This window comes from Callionymus lyra, chromosome 4, assembly GCF_982586985.1.
Source record: "Callionymus lyra chromosome 4, fCalLyr1.hap1.1, whole genome shotgun sequence".
Taxonomy (NCBI): Eukaryota; Metazoa; Chordata; class Actinopteri; order Syngnathiformes; family Callionymidae; genus Callionymus; species Callionymus lyra.
This window is the reverse complement of record NC_141821.1, coordinates 12,460,140-12,482,065: the sequence shown is the minus strand read 5'-3', so window position 1 is coordinate 12,482,065 and position 21,926 is coordinate 12,460,140. Positions and strand designations below refer to the sequence as shown.

At 38.3% G+C, this 21,926-nt stretch overlaps 1 protein-coding gene across 2 annotated transcripts in view; it reads left to right on the top strand.

Annotated features, from left to right (window-relative positions):
* itgb1a (integrin, beta 1a) overlaps positions 1 to 21,806 on the top strand; it is a 32,197-nt gene extending 10,391 nt beyond the window's left edge. Inside the window, exons 2-17 of one of the 2 annotated variants that reach the window (XM_087788793.1) lie at positions 6,747 to 6,807; positions 8,459 to 8,544; positions 9,252 to 9,465; positions 9,532 to 9,702; positions 10,579 to 10,817; positions 11,060 to 11,215; positions 11,286 to 11,381; positions 12,772 to 12,861; positions 12,973 to 13,113; positions 15,288 to 15,487; positions 15,559 to 15,797; positions 15,865 to 16,087; positions 18,629 to 18,864; positions 18,937 to 19,103; positions 19,830 to 19,907; positions 20,292 to 21,806. In XM_087788793.1, the coding sequence (XP_087644919.1) occupies positions 6,747 to 6,807; positions 8,459 to 8,544; positions 9,252 to 9,465; positions 9,532 to 9,702; positions 10,579 to 10,817; positions 11,060 to 11,215; positions 11,286 to 11,381; positions 12,772 to 12,861; positions 12,973 to 13,113; positions 15,288 to 15,487; positions 15,559 to 15,797; positions 15,865 to 16,087; positions 18,629 to 18,864; positions 18,937 to 19,103; positions 19,830 to 19,907 (2,397 nt within the window). In that variant the 3' untranslated portion in view covers positions 20,292 to 21,806. The remainder of the gene's footprint in view (positions 1 to 6,746; positions 6,808 to 8,458; positions 8,545 to 9,251; positions 9,466 to 9,531; positions 9,703 to 10,578; positions 10,818 to 11,059; positions 11,216 to 11,285; positions 11,382 to 12,771; positions 12,862 to 12,972; positions 13,114 to 15,287; positions 15,488 to 15,558; positions 15,798 to 15,864; positions 16,088 to 18,628; positions 18,865 to 18,936; positions 19,104 to 19,829; positions 19,908 to 20,291) is intronic. The other variant, XM_087788794.1, reaches the window with a different exon arrangement.
* Positions 21,807 to 21,926: the final 120 nt, after the last annotated feature.

Here is a 21,926-nt window from a genome sequence, read left to right as displayed (position 1 = left end):
GTGTCACCACTTGTCATCAATCCAGTTACTTCTGGACTTGGGACTCATTGTATAAACAAAGTGGGGGGTGATTACAGCTGGCTGGAGGAGGAGCAAAAAGTGTTTTCATTGAAGCAATTTGCAATAATGAAAGTAAATATTAGAAAAAATGATGACTATAATTTAGTAGAATTATAAACATTTCCTATTATATATGTCACATATGTGTCACACATATAGAGACTTCTGTGAGAGTATCGTAAACATATTGTGACTTATGCGATGTTTAAAGACTGGAAAACCACTTCATAAAGGAGAAAACACTTAAACAAAAATAGTTTTTTTTTTAATGTAAAAAGGTTTATAATGCATATTTAGATTTTGCACATTTCCAAGGGTACCTCCTCCAACTATCTGGTAAATATCTGCAGTACTCTTATCGTGCTATTAATATCCACTGAGCTATGAAAACCCATTGAACCTAACTGTATCAAATCAGACTGTGTACTGGGAGTTGACCGGCACTCGCTCTAATATTAGACCCTGCTTAATAAGAATGTCATCTTGATCTTGAATCATAAACAACAGCTGATGTTGCCTCTCCTTGTTATGGGAGTAATAACACCAGGGTGATGCACGCTTGGAAATATGTCGGGATGTCCCGTCAACTACGCATACTCTATTCCGATTGGTACTGACATTATTAGTAGATTAGGGTTGCATATAAGCATGTTTTATTGACCCTTTATTCTGAAAACCAGGCTGAGTCTAGTTGTTATCTTTGGAAAATCAATTAATAAAATAAAACGTCAGGCTACATATGTGCTTCTCTTAGGGAAAAACAGTTTGTATTTGAAAATATTTAAGGCTTTAAAAGGGGATAACCAAGAGAAAATCAGATTACCCCACATTCATTCTTCCGACCGCCGCCGCCATCCCTTACTTTAAAAAATCTTCGTCAGAGAAAAGGTTTGGTAAACAAATTGGCTCATGTCATGTGGAAACTATTCTCCTCTGTATCCATGAAAAAGCAGCAACTTTCCTTCCACACCGAGGAGACGCCAGTATCTCTGCTACAATCCCCCCGCCAGTTGAAGAAGCCCCAAAGATTAAGGACATCTACATGTGTCCCATTAGTATTATTTATCGCAGAGGGGCCCCTCGTGGGAGGGGGGGGCAGCGAAAGTGAGTGGGAGAGCACTTTGAGGATCACATCTTCCGTCATGGTCTCGGAGGGCAACCCTGATTCATTGCTTTTGTCTTAAATGAGCGGGTCCTGCGGAGGAGGCTGGGAGGGGGAGGTCGGACACAGACAATCGGCGTTTTGTATTCTCCTTCAGTCATGTCTGCCGTCTCGGATACGTCCTCCGCTCTGGTTCGTTTGAAGGGTACAGAATGTCGAGGGGTTACTGAGAGATCCGAGTTGCGTCGTATGGTTTGAGAGACTAATTGAAAGTGAAGGACAGGATTTAAGGGAGGGGTCGTTCAAGGTGAGCCCATTGGCTTCCATAATGGAATGTACTGTATCGCCTGATACTTGTTTAGAGTTTTCTGAGAGGTCGTAATGGGATATCATTTTTGTTTATATAATTATGGTTCAAAGTCTTCTAGAAAAAGTCCCTTTTAAGTGTTATCTTTCATGCAAATTGTCTTCATTTTTACTATCAATGAAGGGTGCTCTCCATTTAAGAAATAATACAATCATGTCAGTCAATTCAAAAACATTAAATCTGTGGAAAAAGTAGGCATGAGAGACCCTTACTCACTTTAGAAAATGGGAAATAAATGGAAAAAATCTCTGGTGCCTCACTTTGGTTTTGGTCACATTTTCCATGATACGTTGTTTTTTGTTTAAAAAAAAAAAAAAAAACAATATTCAACACGTTATACTAACTCACCTGGTAAAGAACAGTTCTGAAGTACACACACCAGTTGGGCCAAAAACTATACTGAAAGAAAAAAGTGAACTTTTCACTAAACTCAATCCCAAATTAAGGCGGTTAGAACATGACACTGTCAATTATATGTATATAGATCAAATTATATGTAGTGCTTTAGAAAAACAATATGTATATACTTTCCTTTTAACATTTTTGTATTTTATTTACTTGTCTTCTTGAGACCTTGGCGGGACGATCGTAAATTATGATTTATGTGTAAGAAACAATATTTTCCATACAAAAAAAACCCACATTGCAATATAGTACCAACTACTAAGAGCACAATTAAAATAAACATTTCAATGAAAATGTTCTGTGGGAAATCGTCCATGTCTTTGGTAAAAATTCTACATTGCTTAACATCATAGTGTTCCGTAAACTTATCAGCACCTGGCTCAACTGTCAACCATTAAAATTGGATTCATTTTGACTTTTAAAAAGAATAATGGAGTTAGGTTGGTAACATAAGAAGTACTACTTTTTTATGTAACAGACCACAAACTATGCAAATGGGGATCAGAATGTTTGGAAAGGAGAAAAAAGGCTTACTCAGCAGAGGCAAGGAAAAATCTGCAAGATCTTTACCTTCTCTCCGGGTAGGAGGCAGAGCACCGCCCTTTCCTGTTTTTCCTTCTTTTCCATTCCTTCCTCCACACGTCTTGAGGAGAACAACCGTCCAGATTCCTATAAAGAGAACAGCGACTCTTGGCCAGAACAAGCTCCTTACTTGTGCTGCCCGCCTGCTCATTATTCATGAAAGGGCTTTTCTGGATTCGGAAACTTTCAGGAACTTTTAATTCGACTTCATTATTGGGAATGAAAATCCACTCGTCCGTGGCTGAAGTGTGTAAGGCTCATGCTGGCTAAGCCTCGGCTCCTGCCAAGTTGACTGTATATTACGGAGATGTTTCTCTTCACTCGGTGAATAATGTTATCAAAGAGATTTAGAGCAACGGTTACTCCTCACGGTACCATGAAGATAAAGTCCTCCCAACGATTTGTTTTAACAACATTCTTGTGAAGCCTGCCATGAAGGCTTTAGCCTCAATAAACTAAAAAACTATTTATATATAAAGTATACCCTGTAATCAACTTATGTGTATTCTTATTTGTAAACAAGGCAACATCTACAATTAACTTGTTTGCGAACGGCTCAGTTGCATTTGTTACACCGTCAGTAATCGTTACAAATCTAGTATGGTGTGTAATAAATAGAGGCCCCTGAATAAGCAACATCATGGGTGTCCTGGCTCACGTTTCCCAAAGTGCACTGGGATTGTTGCAGCCCCTCGGCCTTGTCTGGGTGAACTCGGTCCCTGAGGAATGCCAGAGAAGCTCGGCCAATTTTAGTCGAGCGCCCTGCACTGTCCTCCGTCGCTCGCCACCTCCCGCCAAATGATAGAGCGTGGAACACAGTGTGCTTTTGAACATGGCTCAGGTGTGTTTGGGAAGTGGCGACTTGAGAAGTGAGTCACGGTTCTGAAGCTGTCGCGTTACAAGTCCTACATTGTGATGTGTGGCTGTCACTTAGTGACACGTATTCTTTAAATATGTTCTGAAGGACTATTTTAAGGATTATTACCTCTGCCAAGAAGGTTACATTTGTATTCACATTTGACTGCATTTAAGTTAAATTAATAACATGGCTTGAAATATTTTAATTCAAATGTTAAGGAACAGATGATTCCATTTTGAAGTAGGAAGGCTTCGTGATTCATTTCTAAGGCTTCTAAATATTGTTAAATCATGGAAGTTGTTGTCATTTTTAGTCAGTTAAAATTACAGACATAAGTAAAGTCCAAGTTTTCCAACTTGTTTTTTCTTCAGATACTTAGGAGTTGTTGTTTATTACTACATTATAACCTGATGCAAAGGTGTCTTTACATATGTGACATTGTTTACTTGCATCTCTGTGGGTGTGGGTATGATATTTAGTATGTGAAGTTTGTTTAAAGTATCTTACTGCGACAATGAATTGCATTGCAGTCGGCTTTCAAGTAAAATATTAAAAATGAAAATGATTGTATTAGCTACTTCTATTCATTTTTTGTCCAGTCTGATAGTAGCCAAAATATATTTAAAACATTTATATCAGGGTTCAGAATAGCATTTAATTGAAAGGCTCTAGCAAAAGAATAAATTAAGTCACCCACGGGTTTTAGATTGCTTGAATATCACATTTACGTTTCTGTGTATTGTTTGTTGCTTAAGATCTGGCATCTTCTTATACATAAACCTTGACAAAGAGCTTCAGGGGAGAGTCTGAAAAAAGAGGGTTGGGTTATTTAATTCTAAATGTAGTTTCCCCAAACAAAGACATTTTAATTGTATGCTAAAATAAATCAATTATTAGTTATCTTGCTTTATGGTATTGACATATAAAAGCCGGTTTAGTGTAACACGTTTCCTCACTCGTATTCATAACATCCCAACATGAAACCGCTACAAAGCTTGATTTGTTTGAAGCATATTGTAAGTTTGATGCAGAACAGTGACTGAGCTTTTCCATGGCTGGCGTTGTGTCTCCTCTCTTCTGCGTTCTACTGTAGTTTATGTCAGCATTCCAATGTGCAGCTGCTGAGCTTCACAGGCTCCCGGCACCTCACAGGCATTATCAAGGCGAACGCTTTTATTCTGTGAATTTGAAGGTATCTGATGAAAGTCGATGGAAGAATATGGATATTTTTAACTCCTATTATTTCACATAATACATACATTTATTTAAAAATGTTAAATGGTTACAGCTACTAGCACAAGCTTAGATACACACAGTTGTGGTACACATTGGGTAGTAAAGTTGACTCTAAATACAAAAAACCTAAACCTCTATGGGTTTTAGTGATCTGAAGCTTATAATCCACGCGCTGTGTCTTCTCGTTTAGACAATTGTAACAGTTTATTTACATGTACAAACTCTGCAGCGACAATTCTGACCCGCTCTAGTAGAAGAACTCACATTTTTCCGATCCTTAAAACTCTTCACTGGCTGCCAGTTTCTTTCAGGATCAATTTTAAAATTCTGGTTCTTAATTTCAGATCTATTCATGGTCAGGCTCCTCCTTACATCACTGATCTGATCCAACCTTACACCCCAGCTCGGGCTCTGAGGTCTGTGGATCAGAATCTACTGATGGTTCCTGAACACGGTTCAGGACCAGAGGAGAGAAATCCTTCCAGACTGTTGCTCCTAAGCTTTGGAACGATCTTCCTCTCACTCTGCGTTAGATGTAGTTCAAGAAACATCTTAAGTAAGTAAGTCATTTTCATTTATATAGCGCTTTTCCAGACCAGGGTCACAAAGCGCTAAAACAATCAAAACAATATTCAATAAAGTATATATTTTAAAGATCAAGATAAAAATGATGACACAACAGGAGTTCCACTTATATGCGCAGGCTTTTCCCTGACTTTCTGGGACTCTTATGTTCGTCTTATGTGTCTTGGCCTTTAAAAGTACATATTTTAACTGTGTATTGTTTTTGATTATTAAAGCGCTTTGTGACCTGGTCTAGAAAGGCTCTTTACAAATAACCTTACTTACTTAATTAAATTTATCTTAAAACTAATGGACAATTCTTATTGTTTAATCTGGGGGAGAATAAAACCCAGAGACTTCCTTCAATATAGAAATCACTTAAATTATAGAATTCATGCAAACGCAAACGCAAAAAAAAAAAGGCGAGGGATCATTTAGAATAACATTTTTAATGTATGAACTGATCATTAGGTATGTGTCCATATCCTTGCTAAAAAGTGTGGATTCACATATACAATGACATAAAATATATAATTCACAACATCCTTTTGAAATACACCTTTTGTCAGCCGATGAAACAAACAGAACTTAATAGACGGTCCTCGGCCCCTTCAGCAAGGAAGCACTAGTGTTTATCTCATGTGGACAACATATACACACCCATGTAGAGTAGTGGAGATCTAATCTGGGAGTCTGTCAGACGGGCCGTCTGCTCGTCTGTATAAACGGACACTGACGCTCGCGCAGACCCAGGAATGCATCAGTCAACACGGCGTCCACTGAGCGTCGCAGCTCTTTATTACTGCGCTGTGGCAGAATGTGGGCTTTTAGTGAAGCTTCTGTGAATAGACGGGCAGACTTTGTTCTGATAACGGGAGCATTTAAAGAATAGACGGGATCATTCGGAGTTCTCAGTCCTGAACACGCTGCAGACAACCGGGTTGTTTGGAGACGGTCGGTGCTTGAAATAGAAAGCCAATAGCTTTTCCTCTCGTCATCCCTGGATCTGATAGCTGAAGTGCTACCCTGCCTGGACATTTTTATGCAAAAAATGCTGTTTTGTTTTCTGGTTAGATGTCACTTTTTGTCGCCATTGTAGGACAGATTTGATTCCTCTAGTCACTGAATCGTTTAGTTTGTATTAAAGCCAGACATTGGATCAATCTGCCCAACGAGAGATGCACTCTAGAGAGTGCTACGATGCTATTTACAGTAGAGGATTATGGGAAAAGTAAATCCCAGCGATCCATACATTTTTTTCGTGTGTGTGTGTGAAAGTGGTCTGACTGAATTAGCTTCCTGTTGCTCTGTGACCTCCTGGAAATATCCAGCTCCCTGTCATGAGATAATTTATGAGGTTCAATTATAACTGAACCATTTTGAGATTTAATCTGTCATCTGTGAGACATATCCCCCCCCCTCACCCCCACATCTCCCTCGTCCAGGAAGTGATGAATCAAGCATTCACACGAGCGAGCATGGCGGCGGCTTTTGTCGAAATGATATTAGCACAAAAGGCTCATTGATTATCTTGTGTCCATCACAGGCTTGATGTGCGTTTGTTCTCACAGATGGACCTGAAGCTGCTGCTGATATCAACACTGTTGGGAGTTTACTGTTACGCTCAGAAAGGTAAGGATGCTGGTCGCCTTTATTCATTACATTTGCTTTGTCTTCTGGGGGAAAAAAACATTACATTTATGTTTATACACAAAGTGTTTAACGGATACAAAAAAGATGCGCACTTCTTTGGTTACGTTCACCAACAAGCTAAAGATATCGCTTGACCACTTGGTTGTCAAGGTAACGTTTTTCGTAACATGCTACTTACTCCAAGAAGAATGTTTTTATGTGTGCAGGCTTTTTCATCATTTTCTGGAACTCGTGTGTTGTTCTTATGTGTCTTTGCCTTTTAGAGTTTTTTAATTTGTATGTATTTTTAACTGTGTATTTCTTTAGATTGTTCAAGCGCTTTGTGACCCTGGTCTAGAAATGCGGTTTACAAATAACACTTACTTACTTACTTACTTACTTACTTACTTACTTACTTACTTACTTACTTACCTACTTACCTACCTACTTACTTACTTACTTACCTACTTTTTTACTTCACTAAAACTCCAACAAACTCGAGACACTTTTACCTTTTACTTTTAATGTCAAGTGCTTTGATACATTGTAAAGTTGTTTTGTTTTGAAAATCACTCCCTGCTGATATTTAAAGTACACACATTTAGTGTACCGTGCAACACAACTACACTCGACCGATCCAACAGTCACTTTTATATAGTAGATAAAAGCTAACAATGTGTTACAGGAGGTGTTGAATTTCACCGCAGAATGTTTGAAAATAAGGTTGTCAACGTTTACAATCGTTTCCAACACATGTAGTCAAGGGTTGTAAACGTAGGGTAATAAGTTAAACACAGTTTCGCTTTATGTTTTGTCATCATTCAACACCTTTAAATCCCATTACAACAAAGCCCTCTAGTAGTTATCGTAGAAAAAAAAAAGTTCTTATAAACTCACTTCAAACCGTACTAAATTATAGCCAAATTATAATTATTATTATATTATTATTATAATTAGAACTTAAAATCCTTCTACTTATTAAATTTGCTTGAATTTTGAGATTGAAACGATGATTGAAATGAATCGATACACATGGTTTGTTGTTCCTACATTAAATATCCTCTCATCACCCACCACTAGTATAGGGCTTAAGTATAGTTCTATAGTATCAAGGGGATTTAATTAACGATTAAATTAATTAAAAATCTGGTTAAAAATGATCAGAATTTGGAATTAATATAATTTATTTGGGACTTTCTGCACATGGGAAAAGTGTTCATGTTTTTAGTCCATACTTAAATCATGACATTCACAAAACTTAATTTATCAGTTTTAGGTTTAAAATGTATTTTAACTAGATAGAGTTTATGACAAAAGGTTTTCTTTAAACACACCTAATGTTGTGACACATTTACCACTACAGTAAAATAAACAATGCAAATCTTTTTTTGTGTATTACTGCGATGTTCAATCACTACAAGACTTCTTCGACTTGCCTCGTAAAAAAAAAAACAGAGTCAACAAAAACTGCAGCCTCACCACTTAGAATGATGGAAAAAGCTGAATATTCCATCACTGTCTCCAATTACTATGGAGGTACGCAGTGTTCCAGATGAACTGACGTGTAAACACAGAGGGGCTTTAAAGGACTGCATACACTGCGCCCACTGACTCGGCCTCCTCTTCTGTTCTCTCTTTGTTTTCCATGCAGAGGGCAATGAGTGCATCAACGCAAACGCCAAATACTGCGGCGAGTGCATCCAGGCCGGAGCCAAGTGTGGCTGGTGTACAGACCCAGTATGTGAATCACAGACATCAGCAACATTCTTATCTTGGCTTTTTATTCTTTAATCCATTTTGCAGTTGTTAAAAATGGTTGAATATACAAGTTGTGATTGTTGCTAGAAGGTCATTTTCAGGGATTTGATTTTATTGTAAAGGAAAAACTATATTAAAGTTTAATTTTTCTTTAGTTTAACCATGTTTTTAGGGCTTTTGTTAATTTTGAATTTTAAAAACTGTAATTTGAAACATACCGTTGTGATTTTAAGTTGAGTTTATTGTTAGTTATTTTCTATGTTAATTTCAACTTTATATTAGTCATTTGTGTTGCCTTTTAAATTATTATTGTCATTGGTTTTATAATGATTTACTTTTCATTTTAGTTTTAAAAACATCAGGTTGATCTAAAATAGGGGTTTCAAACACTCAAAATGTTGGCCAAAATGTTTTAGCAAATTTTACATTTATAGAGATGTCTTTAACAGGCATTATCAAATTACCATCCTTTTACTGTTATTGGTAGTATTTGTATAATTATCTACATTCATAATATTTACCTTAGTTGTTCTTAAAAAAATCAAAACCAAAACAAGGGTTCATTTGATTTATTTACGATAATTTATAATAATCTTGTTCCCCTCATTCTAAAAAGTCCATCTGAATTTTCTTTGTCATCTGTTGTGGAAACAAGTTGTGAGTGGATATTTGTGTTGCCACATCAGAAGTTCCTGAAACAAGGGGAGACCGTGTTCACCCGGTGCGACGAGCTGCAGTCGCTAAAGAACCGAGGCTGCAGCACCATCGAGAACCCGCGAGGTGAGAAGAGGATACTGGGGAATAAAATGGTGACCAACCGAGGGAAGGGTCCGGAAAAACTGAAGCCGGAAGAGATCACTCAGATCCAGCCCCAGAAAGTCAGCCTCAAACTCCGCTCTGGTGAGTAGGTGCTGACTGTCTGTCGTGGTTTCCATCAGATGTTGAGCTGCCATGTGGTCCATGCAGGGGAGCCCCAGTCTTTCAACCTCAAGTTCAAACGTGCAGAAGATTACCCCATTGACCTCTACTACTTGATGGACCTCTCGTACTCCATGAAGGATGATCTGGAGAACGTCAAGAACCTCGGGACTAGTTTGATGCTGGAGATGGAAAAGATCACGTCAGACTTTCGGATAGGTGAGCGTGATTGCTGTCCTTACTCGGGTCACATGGATGTGAGGTTCTTCCTACGATGGATACCAGCACACAGTTGAGGAAATTACCCCCAAAATAATACTGACAGAACATGCAGTAACACAGACAGGATGCTGAAATTGTTCTGTTCTCACTCTTTCTGTCGTTCTCCATCTTCCTTTCTATGCCTCTCTATCTTTTTACATATTTTTCTACATGTCTTTATCTTTCTTTCTTTCCTTTCTTGCTGGATCTTTTTCAAACTTTTTCTCTCTCTTTCTCTGTTTTTCTATTTAAATTTCTCCTTTCGTATCCTTCTGTCCATCTTACTTTCTAAGTCTGTCTCCCTCTTTTTCTATCATCCTCTCTTAAATGTTGTCACTCTTTCTCTCACTTTACCTAGCTTGTGTACTCTCTTATACTTTCGTACTCTTTCTTTCTTTTTCTCTGTCTCTTTACCTTTGTCTGTTTGTTTTTCTCTGTCTTCCTTTACTTACAGTAGCTTTCGTTCTCTTATATCATTCTCTTTTTTCCTGTCTCTATCTTTCTCTCTCTTTCTATCTCTCTTTCGGTTTTTCTCTCCCTCTCTCTCTAACATACATTGATATCGCTGATATTTCAAATGCTAAAAAGTGCATCAAGTTTTATTGATGGATGTAATATTGGATATGAAAATCACATAGTGATGTGAGTTGTTCTCTCTGAGTCCTCATTGTAAAATGTGTAGTATAAAGAAAACAATAGTCTTCAAATGGTACCTCCACCCAAGACAAAGTGAACGTCCTTTGACCTAAACAAAGCCCATTTCAAGACACATTTACTTGACCCCTGATTCTATTATTTTCACCTCAGTTTAAAATTATATATTTTTCCTTTAAGGTTTTGGTTCTTTCGTGGAGAAAACGGTGATGCCGTACATCAGCACGACCCCGGCAAAGCTACTGAATCCCTGCACAGGCGATCAGAACTGCACCAGCCCTTTTAGCTACAAGAACGTCCTGAAGCTGACCAGCGACGGCAAAAAGTTCAACACGCTCGTCGGCCAACAGCACATCTCTGGAAACCTGGACTCTCCTGAGGGCGGGTTCGATGCCATCATGCAAGTGGCTGTGTGTGGGGTAAGAGAAAATTGAGATTTAAGTTCAATTTGTTTTCAGCTGCTCTTGCTCATAAGGATGGAAAGGCAATAAACACTTTTAAACGTTGAAGTAGAAGATGTGTTTTATGATTATTTGGTTTTAACAAGATTATTTTGGACATTAAGATAATCCACAGAATTACTCGAATGCTTCGTTACTCTTTTAAAATGGAGATCTAAGTGGAAGCAGATATTTCCCTTAATTCCCCTTTTGTGTCCCAGGATCAAATCGGGTGGAGGAATGTGACCCGCTTGCTGGTTTTCTCCACCGACGCCGGCTTCCACTTCGCTGGAGATGGAAAACTGGGCGGTATCGTTCTGCCCAACGACGGGAAATGTCACCTGGAGAATAATATTTACACCATGAGCCACTACTACGTGAGTGTTACTCTCTTTGTGTTCTTCTTCTGGGTGTTTTAATTATCCTACACTTTATTTTTTCTCCCAGGACTACCCATCTATCGCTCACCTGGTTCAGAAGCTGAGTGACAACAACATTCAGACCATATTCGCCGTCACAGAGGAGTTCCAGCCAGTTTACCAGGTTTGTTGTAGTGAAGTTGTGACTAATGGATCCATCTTTATTTGTCGTGGTGACGGTAGACCCGAAAAAGTCTCTCAAGCAACCTCGAAGAATTAAAGCTCAAATTCCAATACATCAGGACGTATGTTGAAGATAGTTACATATATTATTGGGTTTGTTTATCACTGTTTCCTTGAGACCAAGAGCAGGTTTTTTGTTTAGCTTTATTTGCGTCATATCAGAAAGATCTTATGTTAATCACAGAACTGCACCTAGATCCTTATGTTCTCTACATAATATAAGTATTTTCATTTCATAGACCTCTTTTCTTGTTTGTCTTTTTTTGGGGGTTTTAATGTTAATTTTTGCAATGTTCAATGATCTAAACAATTGTAGAGTTTTCTGTTTTTTTAAATGCTCTGATGTATGACATTTGACCATAAGTAGAATTTTTTTTGCTGATAATCTGTGTTTAAAATAAAATATGTACGTAACACAGGATTTCTTTATAGTGATAACGGTAAGGAAATAAATAAATATAAATTAAATAAAATAAGATAACAAAACTGCATTTTAAAAGAAGCCCAGAGAACACAAGTCTGCTACTGCAGCCTCAACACAATAATACCTCTAAGATAACCAGGTAAAAATCCGGGTCCTTTAGATCAAAAATAGTGTATAAAACCAGGCATGTGACTTAAATTGTTAAATTTATATTTTACCATCTCATTCCATTTAAAGTATTTTGTGGCTGTAATTGAGCGATTCTTGGCCCGGATTCAAACCTTGTTTTTACCTATTTTTATTAGTAAAATAAAACATTTTAATTGTCACACAAACTTTTTTTTTTATACGAGTCTTAATGTTGATTGAAACTGGTTGAATACTTGCCTTATATTTTGCTAAATTAGATGCTGGTTTAATGACATTGTTCACATTTGTGGCCCTATTAAAAAAAAAAAAAAAAAAAGAACCTCCTGAGTAGCTCCGCTGTCAAGCATTATGAGTTAAATATACACTTTCTGTATTAACCAGTGTCACGACCAGCATCAAATTGAGTTTGCACAGGATAGAATGTGGTCTCTGTCGTACTATGACGACTAATCCGCCTCATACTTCACCTTCTGTCCTCACTCTTGTGTTTATTTTGTAGGTTTATCCACTGTTTTTAAAATAAATGCACCTAGGTCGATGCATCTGTTGTCAATTTAAGGCAGCATAGTCTTCAAGCTCCGAGTGTTTCCTGCTGCTCTCCTCCATCTGACTCTGATCAACGTCCTTTCATTACGCAGCCTCACAGCAGCTTCACTCTGCGTCAGAGCCATAACAATCTCCTGATTACAGGTTTTCAAATCGGTGTCGAGCCGTCTCAAACTGGAGAGAACTTCACTCGTCCCTGTTGTCTCCACAGGAGCTGAAAAATCTGATCCCCAAGTCGGCGGTCGGCACGTTGTCGGCGAACTCCAGCAACGTCATCAACCTCATCATCGACGCTTACAATGTAAGAACGTCGGCTCGATGACTTTTCTTCTTTCTAAACACTGGCGTCATATAAACAAAGCTACTGGATTCTAGTTCAGGGATCTCATGTTGTCATCTGGTCTCTGGACAGTCTCTCTCCTCTGAGGTCATTTTGGAGAACACCAAACTTCCAGAGGGCGTGACCATCTCGTACACATCCCGCTGTAAGAACGGACTTGTGAGCGAAGGAGAAAATGGACGGAAATGCTCCAATATCTCGATTGGTGATGAGGTGAGAATGAGAAAAGAATGTTTTCTTAAAAACAACAGGGTTTTGATCTAACTAGCTTCAAATGCATTATTATTATTTTCTTTTACTTCAACCTTAAGGAAGCTTATCAGTATTAAACTTGTATAAACTTGGTTATTGTTTGGCTATTTTGTATACGTCTGAATAAAGCAACTGGATTTTTGAACTTCACAACTTGTGGGAAAAAAAATAGGATTTTACATCTTTACAATCGTGGTTTTTACTTCTAGACTTTTACGGATTGGTTTAGCAATTACAATTTGACTTGTGAGGTACAACTAAACAGAATATGTTGTCTCCTTACTCTCATTTACTATGAATGAGACTCAAAAAACATTTAAATTCCCCTCTAGCTAAAAAAAAAAGGCAAATTGGGATTCATTTTCTAACTTTAACAATTGCACTCCAAAGTTGGCTTCCCTTCCCTTCACTCCCTCTCAGTTAACACTCACAGTTTTTTTATTTGTTGTTATTTTACACGTCTGTGAGGTCGATTATTTACTGTCATTTAAGCTGACAAATAAATTAAAAACCTGTTGGTTTAGCGACATTAATGTGCTGCATTGTACCCAAGCCTGCTTTACTCATAAAGTAAATACTACTGTATTTCTCAAGTACTATATTCGTGGAGAATACACCGGCTTAAGATACATTAAAGGAGGTCAAAAGGTGCCACAGAACTGCCTGCACATACGTTTCTATTCTGACCTCTTGGACACAAAGAGCAGCTTGAAAGAGAAACGGCAGCATTTTCTCATGATTAATAAGAGAGTCAAGAGTCAAGCCGGGGTCAGGAGGCCGAGATAACCCCAAGATTTCTGGACCGCTTCTTCAATAGAAGATGAGTCTTTGATGGTAATCCGAACCACATGTGTTCAACTCCAGGGCCAGGGTCCAAACATGGCGTGCTGGATGGTTGAATCGATACCAAAGTAGATTAATGTTCATGTTCATATGGTGAGCTTTAAATATTCCAGGGTTTCAAATAAGTTGTGGCTCCTTGTATGATTGATTTGACTCATATCAGGGGCCTCGTTCAACCACCTCTATGCAGGACTTGGCCTTTAGTTTCAACACCTGGCCACTGAAGATAAAAATAAACCCTGACTTATCGATCCGTCAACGATGGAGGGAAACATTTTATTTCGCTCTCTTGTGTGACACGAGACATGGTCACATGATCCGTCCGATTTACATTCATTAGGCTTTACCTTGGAGGGACCAGGTCGCCCTAATGTCCGTATCCCATCTCCGGTTATTGAGACGGATGGCGCTTTATTGCATTAAGAGGAAATATGGACACTCGTGTAGGGGTCTGTAACTGCCAGCTGCCGCCTGAGTTACTAAAAATGGACGATGAGACTGGAACTGGTCTCTAATGTTGATGAGAGCAATACGTCTTTCAGACACAAGGAACACACAGTGCCTTTTATAAAGGTCGACGGGAAAATAAACCTCTGAAGTCTTCTTGGGTTGTTTTAAATATTATATTATAACATTATATCAAGTCCCAAATTAGGTTAAAACCTCAAGTAATATTAAGTATCACTTACTTTAACATCAGCTTAACATAAGTTCCTATTTTCCTAAAGAGATATTAAGGTCCACTATTTTGGCTTTTTGAGAAAAAAAACGAATTAAAAAGCATTTTCTATGCATATAATTTTTATCTAAAAGTCTTCTCTGTGTTTAACACATGATAAAATCCAAATTATTAACCATAGTCAATCGCAGGAAGATGTACATTCGAAATGTAACAGATTTCATGCCAATTGTTCACGTAATTATAGGAAATTATTACATAAAGTCAGTCGATGCAAAAAAGGATATTATGCTAAAAATAAAAAAAAGAGAAATTGAATATTTATAGTTATGGTATAATTTATTTCTTTATATATAAAGATTTATATATGTTTTTTTAATTAATATTGACATTTATGATCTTATGTAAAAAAAAAAACGACAATAATAATTAAATATTTAATCAAATCTATTTTTCCTACTGAAGAACTCAAAGATACATTTACTAATAAAAAACAATAATTCCAATAGATGCTTTTACACTTTTTCAATGCTGTCTAAGTATGTATTTCTGTTGACTTGTATGCTAGTCAGTATGGTCACCATTGTATTCAAGTCTTTTGTTTAACCCTCAGGTTGGGTTCACCATCAGCGTGACGTCTCAGGGCTGCCCCAAACAAGGCAAGTCGGAGACCATCAAGATCAAGCCGCTGGGCTTCACCGAGGAGGTGGAGATCACCCTGCACTTCATCTGCGAGTGCGAGTGCCACAGGTTCGGCGTGAAGCACAGCCACGAGTGCTCTTATAACGGCACCTTCGAATGCGGCGCCTGCAAGTGAGTTTCAGACGAGTGACGCTCCACGAAAGAGCCAAAGACAATTTTTAATTATTTCTTACTTTCCGAAGGTGCGACGAAGGCCTGGTGGGCCGCAAGTGCGAGTGCAGCAGTAACGACGTGGCCACGGAGGACATGGACCGGACCTGCCGCAAAGACAACGGCACCGACATCTGCAGCAACAACGGGGAGTGCGTGTGCGGCAACTGCGAGTGCAAGAGCAGGGATAACCCGGAGGAGAGGTACAGCGGTCAGTACTGCGAGTGCGACAACTTCAACTGCGACCGCTCCGGAAACAAACTGTGTGGAGGTGAGTGACGCCTCGATGCACATCATGAAGCAGAATAAAAAACTATTATTTTGATCTATTTCTTTAGGTCACGGCCGCTGCGATTGCAGGACGTGCATCTGTGAGCAGAATTGGACCGGCAGTGCCTGTGACTGCTCTCTGGACACCAGCACGTGTATGGCCAGCAACCAGGCCATTTGCAACGGCAGAGGAGACTGTGAATGTGGCAGTTGTAAATGCACCGACCTCAAATTTCAGGGTCCCACGTGCGAAGCTTGCCCCACCTGTCCGGGAGTGTGCGCAGAACACAAGTAAGCTTCTTTTTTTTTTTGATTGTTGCTTTGTTTTTGTGTTTCTTTTTTCTACTGTGGATCAAATGGCTCGTTCAGGTTAAAGTATATAATCACACCTAAACAAAAACAACAGGGTTTTGTTTCGATGAAAAAGTTTAGAAGACAAAATAACTAAGATTTTAAAAAGATTTTAAAAAGATCTTGTCAAAGTTTTATTAAGATATTTATACAACATTTTATTGAAGTCTTTATATAATTACTAATTTATATGTACCCTCCTTAATTATACTTTATATAGAATATAGGTTTCATCCCACAGTCCAAAAACATACAGAGGTTGATTGAGAACTTGTCCATAGGTATGAGTGTGTGTGTGAATTGTTGTCTGTCTTTGCGTGCCCTGAGACATACTGGCGTCCTGTCCAGGGTGTCCCCTGCCTCTCGCCCAATGAAACAGGGATAGGCTCCAGTCTCCCCGCGACTCCCAAAAGGGATAAAGCGGTAGAAAATGAATGAATAAAAAGCAATATTTACAAAAGTAGTGTTCTGTGAAGTCTCGTGTTGCAACATTTTTTTAAACAAAAGGCTATTTTTTACTAAATAACCCTCTTATTGCTATATAGTAGAACATGTCAAACAACCAACGATCAAGTTATTTTAATTTAAAATTTAAAATAAGAGTCGGATGAAGACCATGCTTGGACTCAAGAAGACCGACGGATGGATGGATGGATGGACAAACAAGACATTTTTTTGCTGATATTTTTACTTTACATTTTCACCACAACCAGAACTTAAGCGTTTTAAATTTAGTTTGTAATGCATAATATAACTGTGGGTTTTTTGCTCCCTTTTTATCAGTGATAATTTATTTATAGTCTTTTTATTATTCTACATTTCTATTTTCCATATTTTTTTTTTAGTCTCATGATATACTTGTCTAATGTATTCTTGCACGATTCCTTTGATAATCAATATCGTGAATAATTCACACGTAGAAACAGAATGTTCTTTCGACGACTGTTCTGAAAATAGGCTTCGATTGTTATTGTTGGAGACAGACTGTGGAACATTAGACACTGAGGTTATCCAAGTATGCGGAACATTTCCGTCTCCAGGCTTTGGAATAGAAGAAGAAAATACAACACAATATTTTTTTTTAATTGAACAAACATGCATCTTAAACTAAATCATTGCCATTTATATTTGTGTGTCGCTGATCGTCTCTTTTAAACGAGTCGTGTTTGTGTCATCGAAAGAAGTCGTGTGTTGGTCCGTTGCCTGGTCCGTTTGAAGTATGTGTGACTCACGGGTCTGAAGCTGTGATTGAAGTGTGACGTCCACGACGGTTTCTGGTTTGAAGTCGTCACATTGTTCATTGAAACCGAAGGGTTAGGTTCCTCCAGGCAGGTCAGATGTAGAAGGTTTAAAGCTTGAAGCGGACTCGAGGAAACATCCTGAACTGAAGCAATTCATTGTCAAAGAATTCTCTCACTGATGTGAAACAACATTTTTACACTTCTTATTCTTATAAATTCCATATTTGATGAATGTTTTAGTGGCCACAATGGTGATCAAACCATTTACTTCATTTATAGGTTTTGGGGTTTTTCCTCTTTGATTGAAATTTGAGCCCTGGTGGCCGAATTTGGCCTGTGAAGTGCAATGAAAGTAGATTAATATTCAGAAACCGACATTATGGATTTCATTCATTACATCCATACAGATAATTCCTACAAGAGTAAAACTGTTATTGATTATTAACAATAATATAATATTTCAATCAGACTTACACTTCCTGTCACACACAGTTTGGAAAATATACCGTTGAGAACCTATTTGGGTCAAACTCTTGTAGCAGGTGTTGAAAAATGAAAAAACAAAAATACAATATTCCTGTTTTAGCAGAATCAAGAGTATTAATACAATATTATGATTTTAATGACTATTAAAAGTGTCATAATCATAGATTTGTTTTCAAGTAAACTTACCTTTTTCTTTCAGAAATAGTTTTCTGTTGCTAGAAAAAGCTGTTATTTTCAGGAAATGTTAACATGAACATATTTTTATGATGACATTTTGTAAGAGTTTCAAATCAGCAGACAATATTTCAAATGATTTGTGGATGTAAATGATATGTATTGTGAAAGCGAGTTAACAAAGATATCTGGGGGGGGGAAGCTAATATTAAATAACAAAAATAAGCTGGCTGGTGGAGTTCTGTTCTTTTTAACCCTTGTTATCTCAGGTTCGGGCCTGAAAACAAACATATTTGTGGTATCCCTTGTGTTGTCATCGGGTCAAGGTGAACAAACTCCCTGGCTTCCAGAAATACATATGCAGCAGTGGAGGTCGTTCACCTTGACCTGGAGACAACACAAGGGATACAACAAACACATTTGTTTCAGGGCCAAAAGCGCTACGTGAATGAAATAATGAAAATAAATACACCTTAAGCAACTTTTTCCAAGACGTGCTAATGCATAAATGTCATTATATATATATATATATATATATCGGATGATCTGATGCTAACCTGGATTCCCGTGTCGTGTCCAGGAACTGCGTGATGTGCCGGGCGTTCGGCACCGGGATGAGTAAAGAGAAATGCCAGGACGAGTGCAGCGACTTCAAGCTGATCAAAGTCAAGGACCGGGAGAAGCTCCCTCAACCCAACGACGCCTCCTACCCCGTGATGCACTGCAAGGAGCGCGACGCCAACGACTGCTGGTTCTACTACACCTACGCCGTCAACAACAACACGGAGAAGGAGGTCCACGTGGTGGAGACGCTGGGTGAGCACCGACTCGTGGCGTGGTTTCGTTCGCACAGTTGTATGACGAGGTTCATTTTGTTCCCACCTCCAGACTGCCCCACGGGGCCCGACGTCATTCCCATCGTGGCGGGCGTCGTCGTCGGCATCGTCCTGATCGGCCTGGCTCTGCTGGTCATCTGGAAGCTGCTCATGATCATTCACGACAGACGGGAGTTCGCCAAGTTTGAGAAGGAGAAGATGAACGCGAAATGGGACACAGTGAGTCAATTGGAAAATATTTGTAAACTGTTTTTTTTTGTTTTTTTTAACTTTTTCAAAAGGAGAATTGATGAGTTTTACAGGAGATCCGAGAATTTTGAGAAGGGAAGCAGTAAAAGCACGTCCAGACTGTTGAAATACGATGCTCTGTTTTCCAGGGAGTGTCCACTGCTCCTCTGGAATATTTAGCGCGTGTGGTTTTTGCAACACTTTTTGTGTTGCTGTTTGCTTCCACCTAGTGGTTGGAAAGAGAATTACGACTTTCTCTGCCATAGAAATTTCGGTTTAAACTTTTGAATGTGGCTTTACTTCTTTATTAATAACTAGTCGTGTCGTACTTTTTAATCAACAATTTGATTTACTCTTCTTCTTGTATGCACTCCCCAACTATCCATGTTCATCTCATGTTTCTCTTGCCGTCTCTATTTTTTATTATTTAAATTGAGATGTTATTATTATAGTTTTCACTGTTACATGTGTTAATCGAATTTTACAAGATAATTTCCACCTATTCGTATTCTCTTTTTTTTTTCCCTGACCTTTCTTAAGAACTCTTCACTACCTTTTTTTTATGTTTAATCCGTACTTCTTTAAAAGATGTATGAGTTGTATTCCGCTCCGAGTGATTTCTTCTTTACCATTTTCATCATCATTCTATTTCTATTTCTTTCTTTTTCTGCCTCGTTTTATCCTCTTCCTGTCCTGTCGCCAACCTTCCGCCCGTAGAGCGAAAACCCAATTTACAAGAGTCCTATCAATAAGTTCCAGAACCCGAGCTATGGACGTAAAGCTGCCGCTCTTTAAGTTTGTATTCACTCTCCTCCTTTTTTTTCCCCTGTTTTTTTTCCCCCTGCATGGACTATTGGTTTGTGAACTTCCTGCTGTCACACTTTTGTTTTAATTTAAGGCAGTGTGATTTAAGTTGAAGAGCCTGGCGGTGACTGCATGAGTGTGTGAGTGTGTTTTCAGCTGCAGATAATGCAGTTTTCGTGAAGAACTGCCATCATCAAAGTTATTATTAACTTATCTGTTCCTGTGATAAACGGTTTGGCTCGAGGAGCTTGGTGAGGTTTAACAAGGCTATGAGGCATGTTTTTGGTTGCTACCTGTGTTGCCGTCTTTGTTCATCCATTTATTTTACTAACAAACATCCAATCCTGTAGCTCACCGTCAATTTTTCCTCCGCAGGGTGAGAACCCCATCTATAAAAGCGCCGTCACGACTGTGGTGAACCCCAAATACGAAGGCAAATGATGAACTCTGACCCCTCACGCACGGACACGACTGCAGCGTTCACCTTCAGTTTGGGCTCTGAGGGGACACCTTTTTTTCTTCTTTTTTTTAACGGTTTCTTTGTGTCGCTTCAACACTATAACACACACCTCGAGCATCTGTATTTCTACTAACACGTTTATATGCTTTCTGTCGTATTTTAAATGTACAGTATGTGAAAATATTTTTTCGCTGGAGTCGTCGCAGCCAAAGGACTTGTTGAGGAGTTTTTTTTAACAACACAATGTGTGTAGAATTTAACGCCAGCCTTTCTCTCTCACTCTTGCATCTGTGATTGTGCACTGATGTCCCGTGTGTGTGTGAGAGTGAGTGTGTGTGTGTGTGTGTGTGTGTCCAGGCAGGACCTGAAGGGTTTCTTATGTATATTGTCAGCAAAAGGTAGTCCATCTTACACAGGTGTGTATATATATATTGACGCCACAGGAAGACGATTTTTATTGGCATTTCGGATGTACTGTATATCGAAGATTTTTTTTTTTTAAGAAGGTTTTTATTCATATCGCAGTTTTTTTCATGGTACTTGTTCTTGTTAAAAACGTCACCCTACGAGTATCAAGCAACACAAAACCTATTGTTTTTTAATGTTGCGTACAGAAGTTTATGGCTCACATTAAAATCTCATTTACAGTGTAAATGATGTGTACAGTGACAATATTGGACAAATGATACAGTAATAATAGCCGTAATGAGCATTTAAAAAAAGTAATTTAGCATATTTTTAATCTAAACAAAGATATGAAATAGAATTATCTGGCTTTTATGTAACATAAACATAATACAGAAAGCAGATAAATTAAAGAGTACTGATTCTACTCTTAGCATGCTATTGGAACTCTACTGCTAGCACACAACGCACATTAGCTGTCAGCACTTACAGCAAAACTAATGTTGAAAAAAAATAAAGCGAGCTGCAAACATTTAGCTAAAGATGCAAGAGCTATGTGTACTGCATGAAGGAACAATAAAAGAAAACTCAGTCAAAGTAAGTAAAGATGGAGATTGTGAAGTTTTTACAATTAAAAACGTGTTCATTCTGCTTAGAAGGATACAAACTTTTTTTTGTGGAATGAACCTATTTTTCACAACATGAACACCTATCAAACATTGTTTATTTTCAAGGTTTTAGAGAGAAGTTGGTGTTGGTGTGACGTTTTTTCGATGGAAGATATGATGTTTTTACTATCTAAAATGACTTTTTTACTCTCAGGTCCTCTCCTGTGTTTGTGTGTCTCCGGCATCGAAAATGTGTCTTTTTTTTCGTCTAGTTCTGTCGCTTCCACAGAGTGTTCTTTGTAAATCGTCTCATACACTCCTACACATCCTCCGTATTGCCAAGTGCCTTTTCTTTCATGCACCCCAACCTCACCCCCTGCTGTTATTTATTAAATAAAGTACAAAATGTGTTTCTGATTGTGTTGCTGCTTCAGTGGGACTGGTATGTAGTGTTACTGTTACTTATAGGGTTTAACAAAACCTTATGTATTTCTAGGTACTATTACTATCAAAAGTGATTTGGATTTATTTCACATA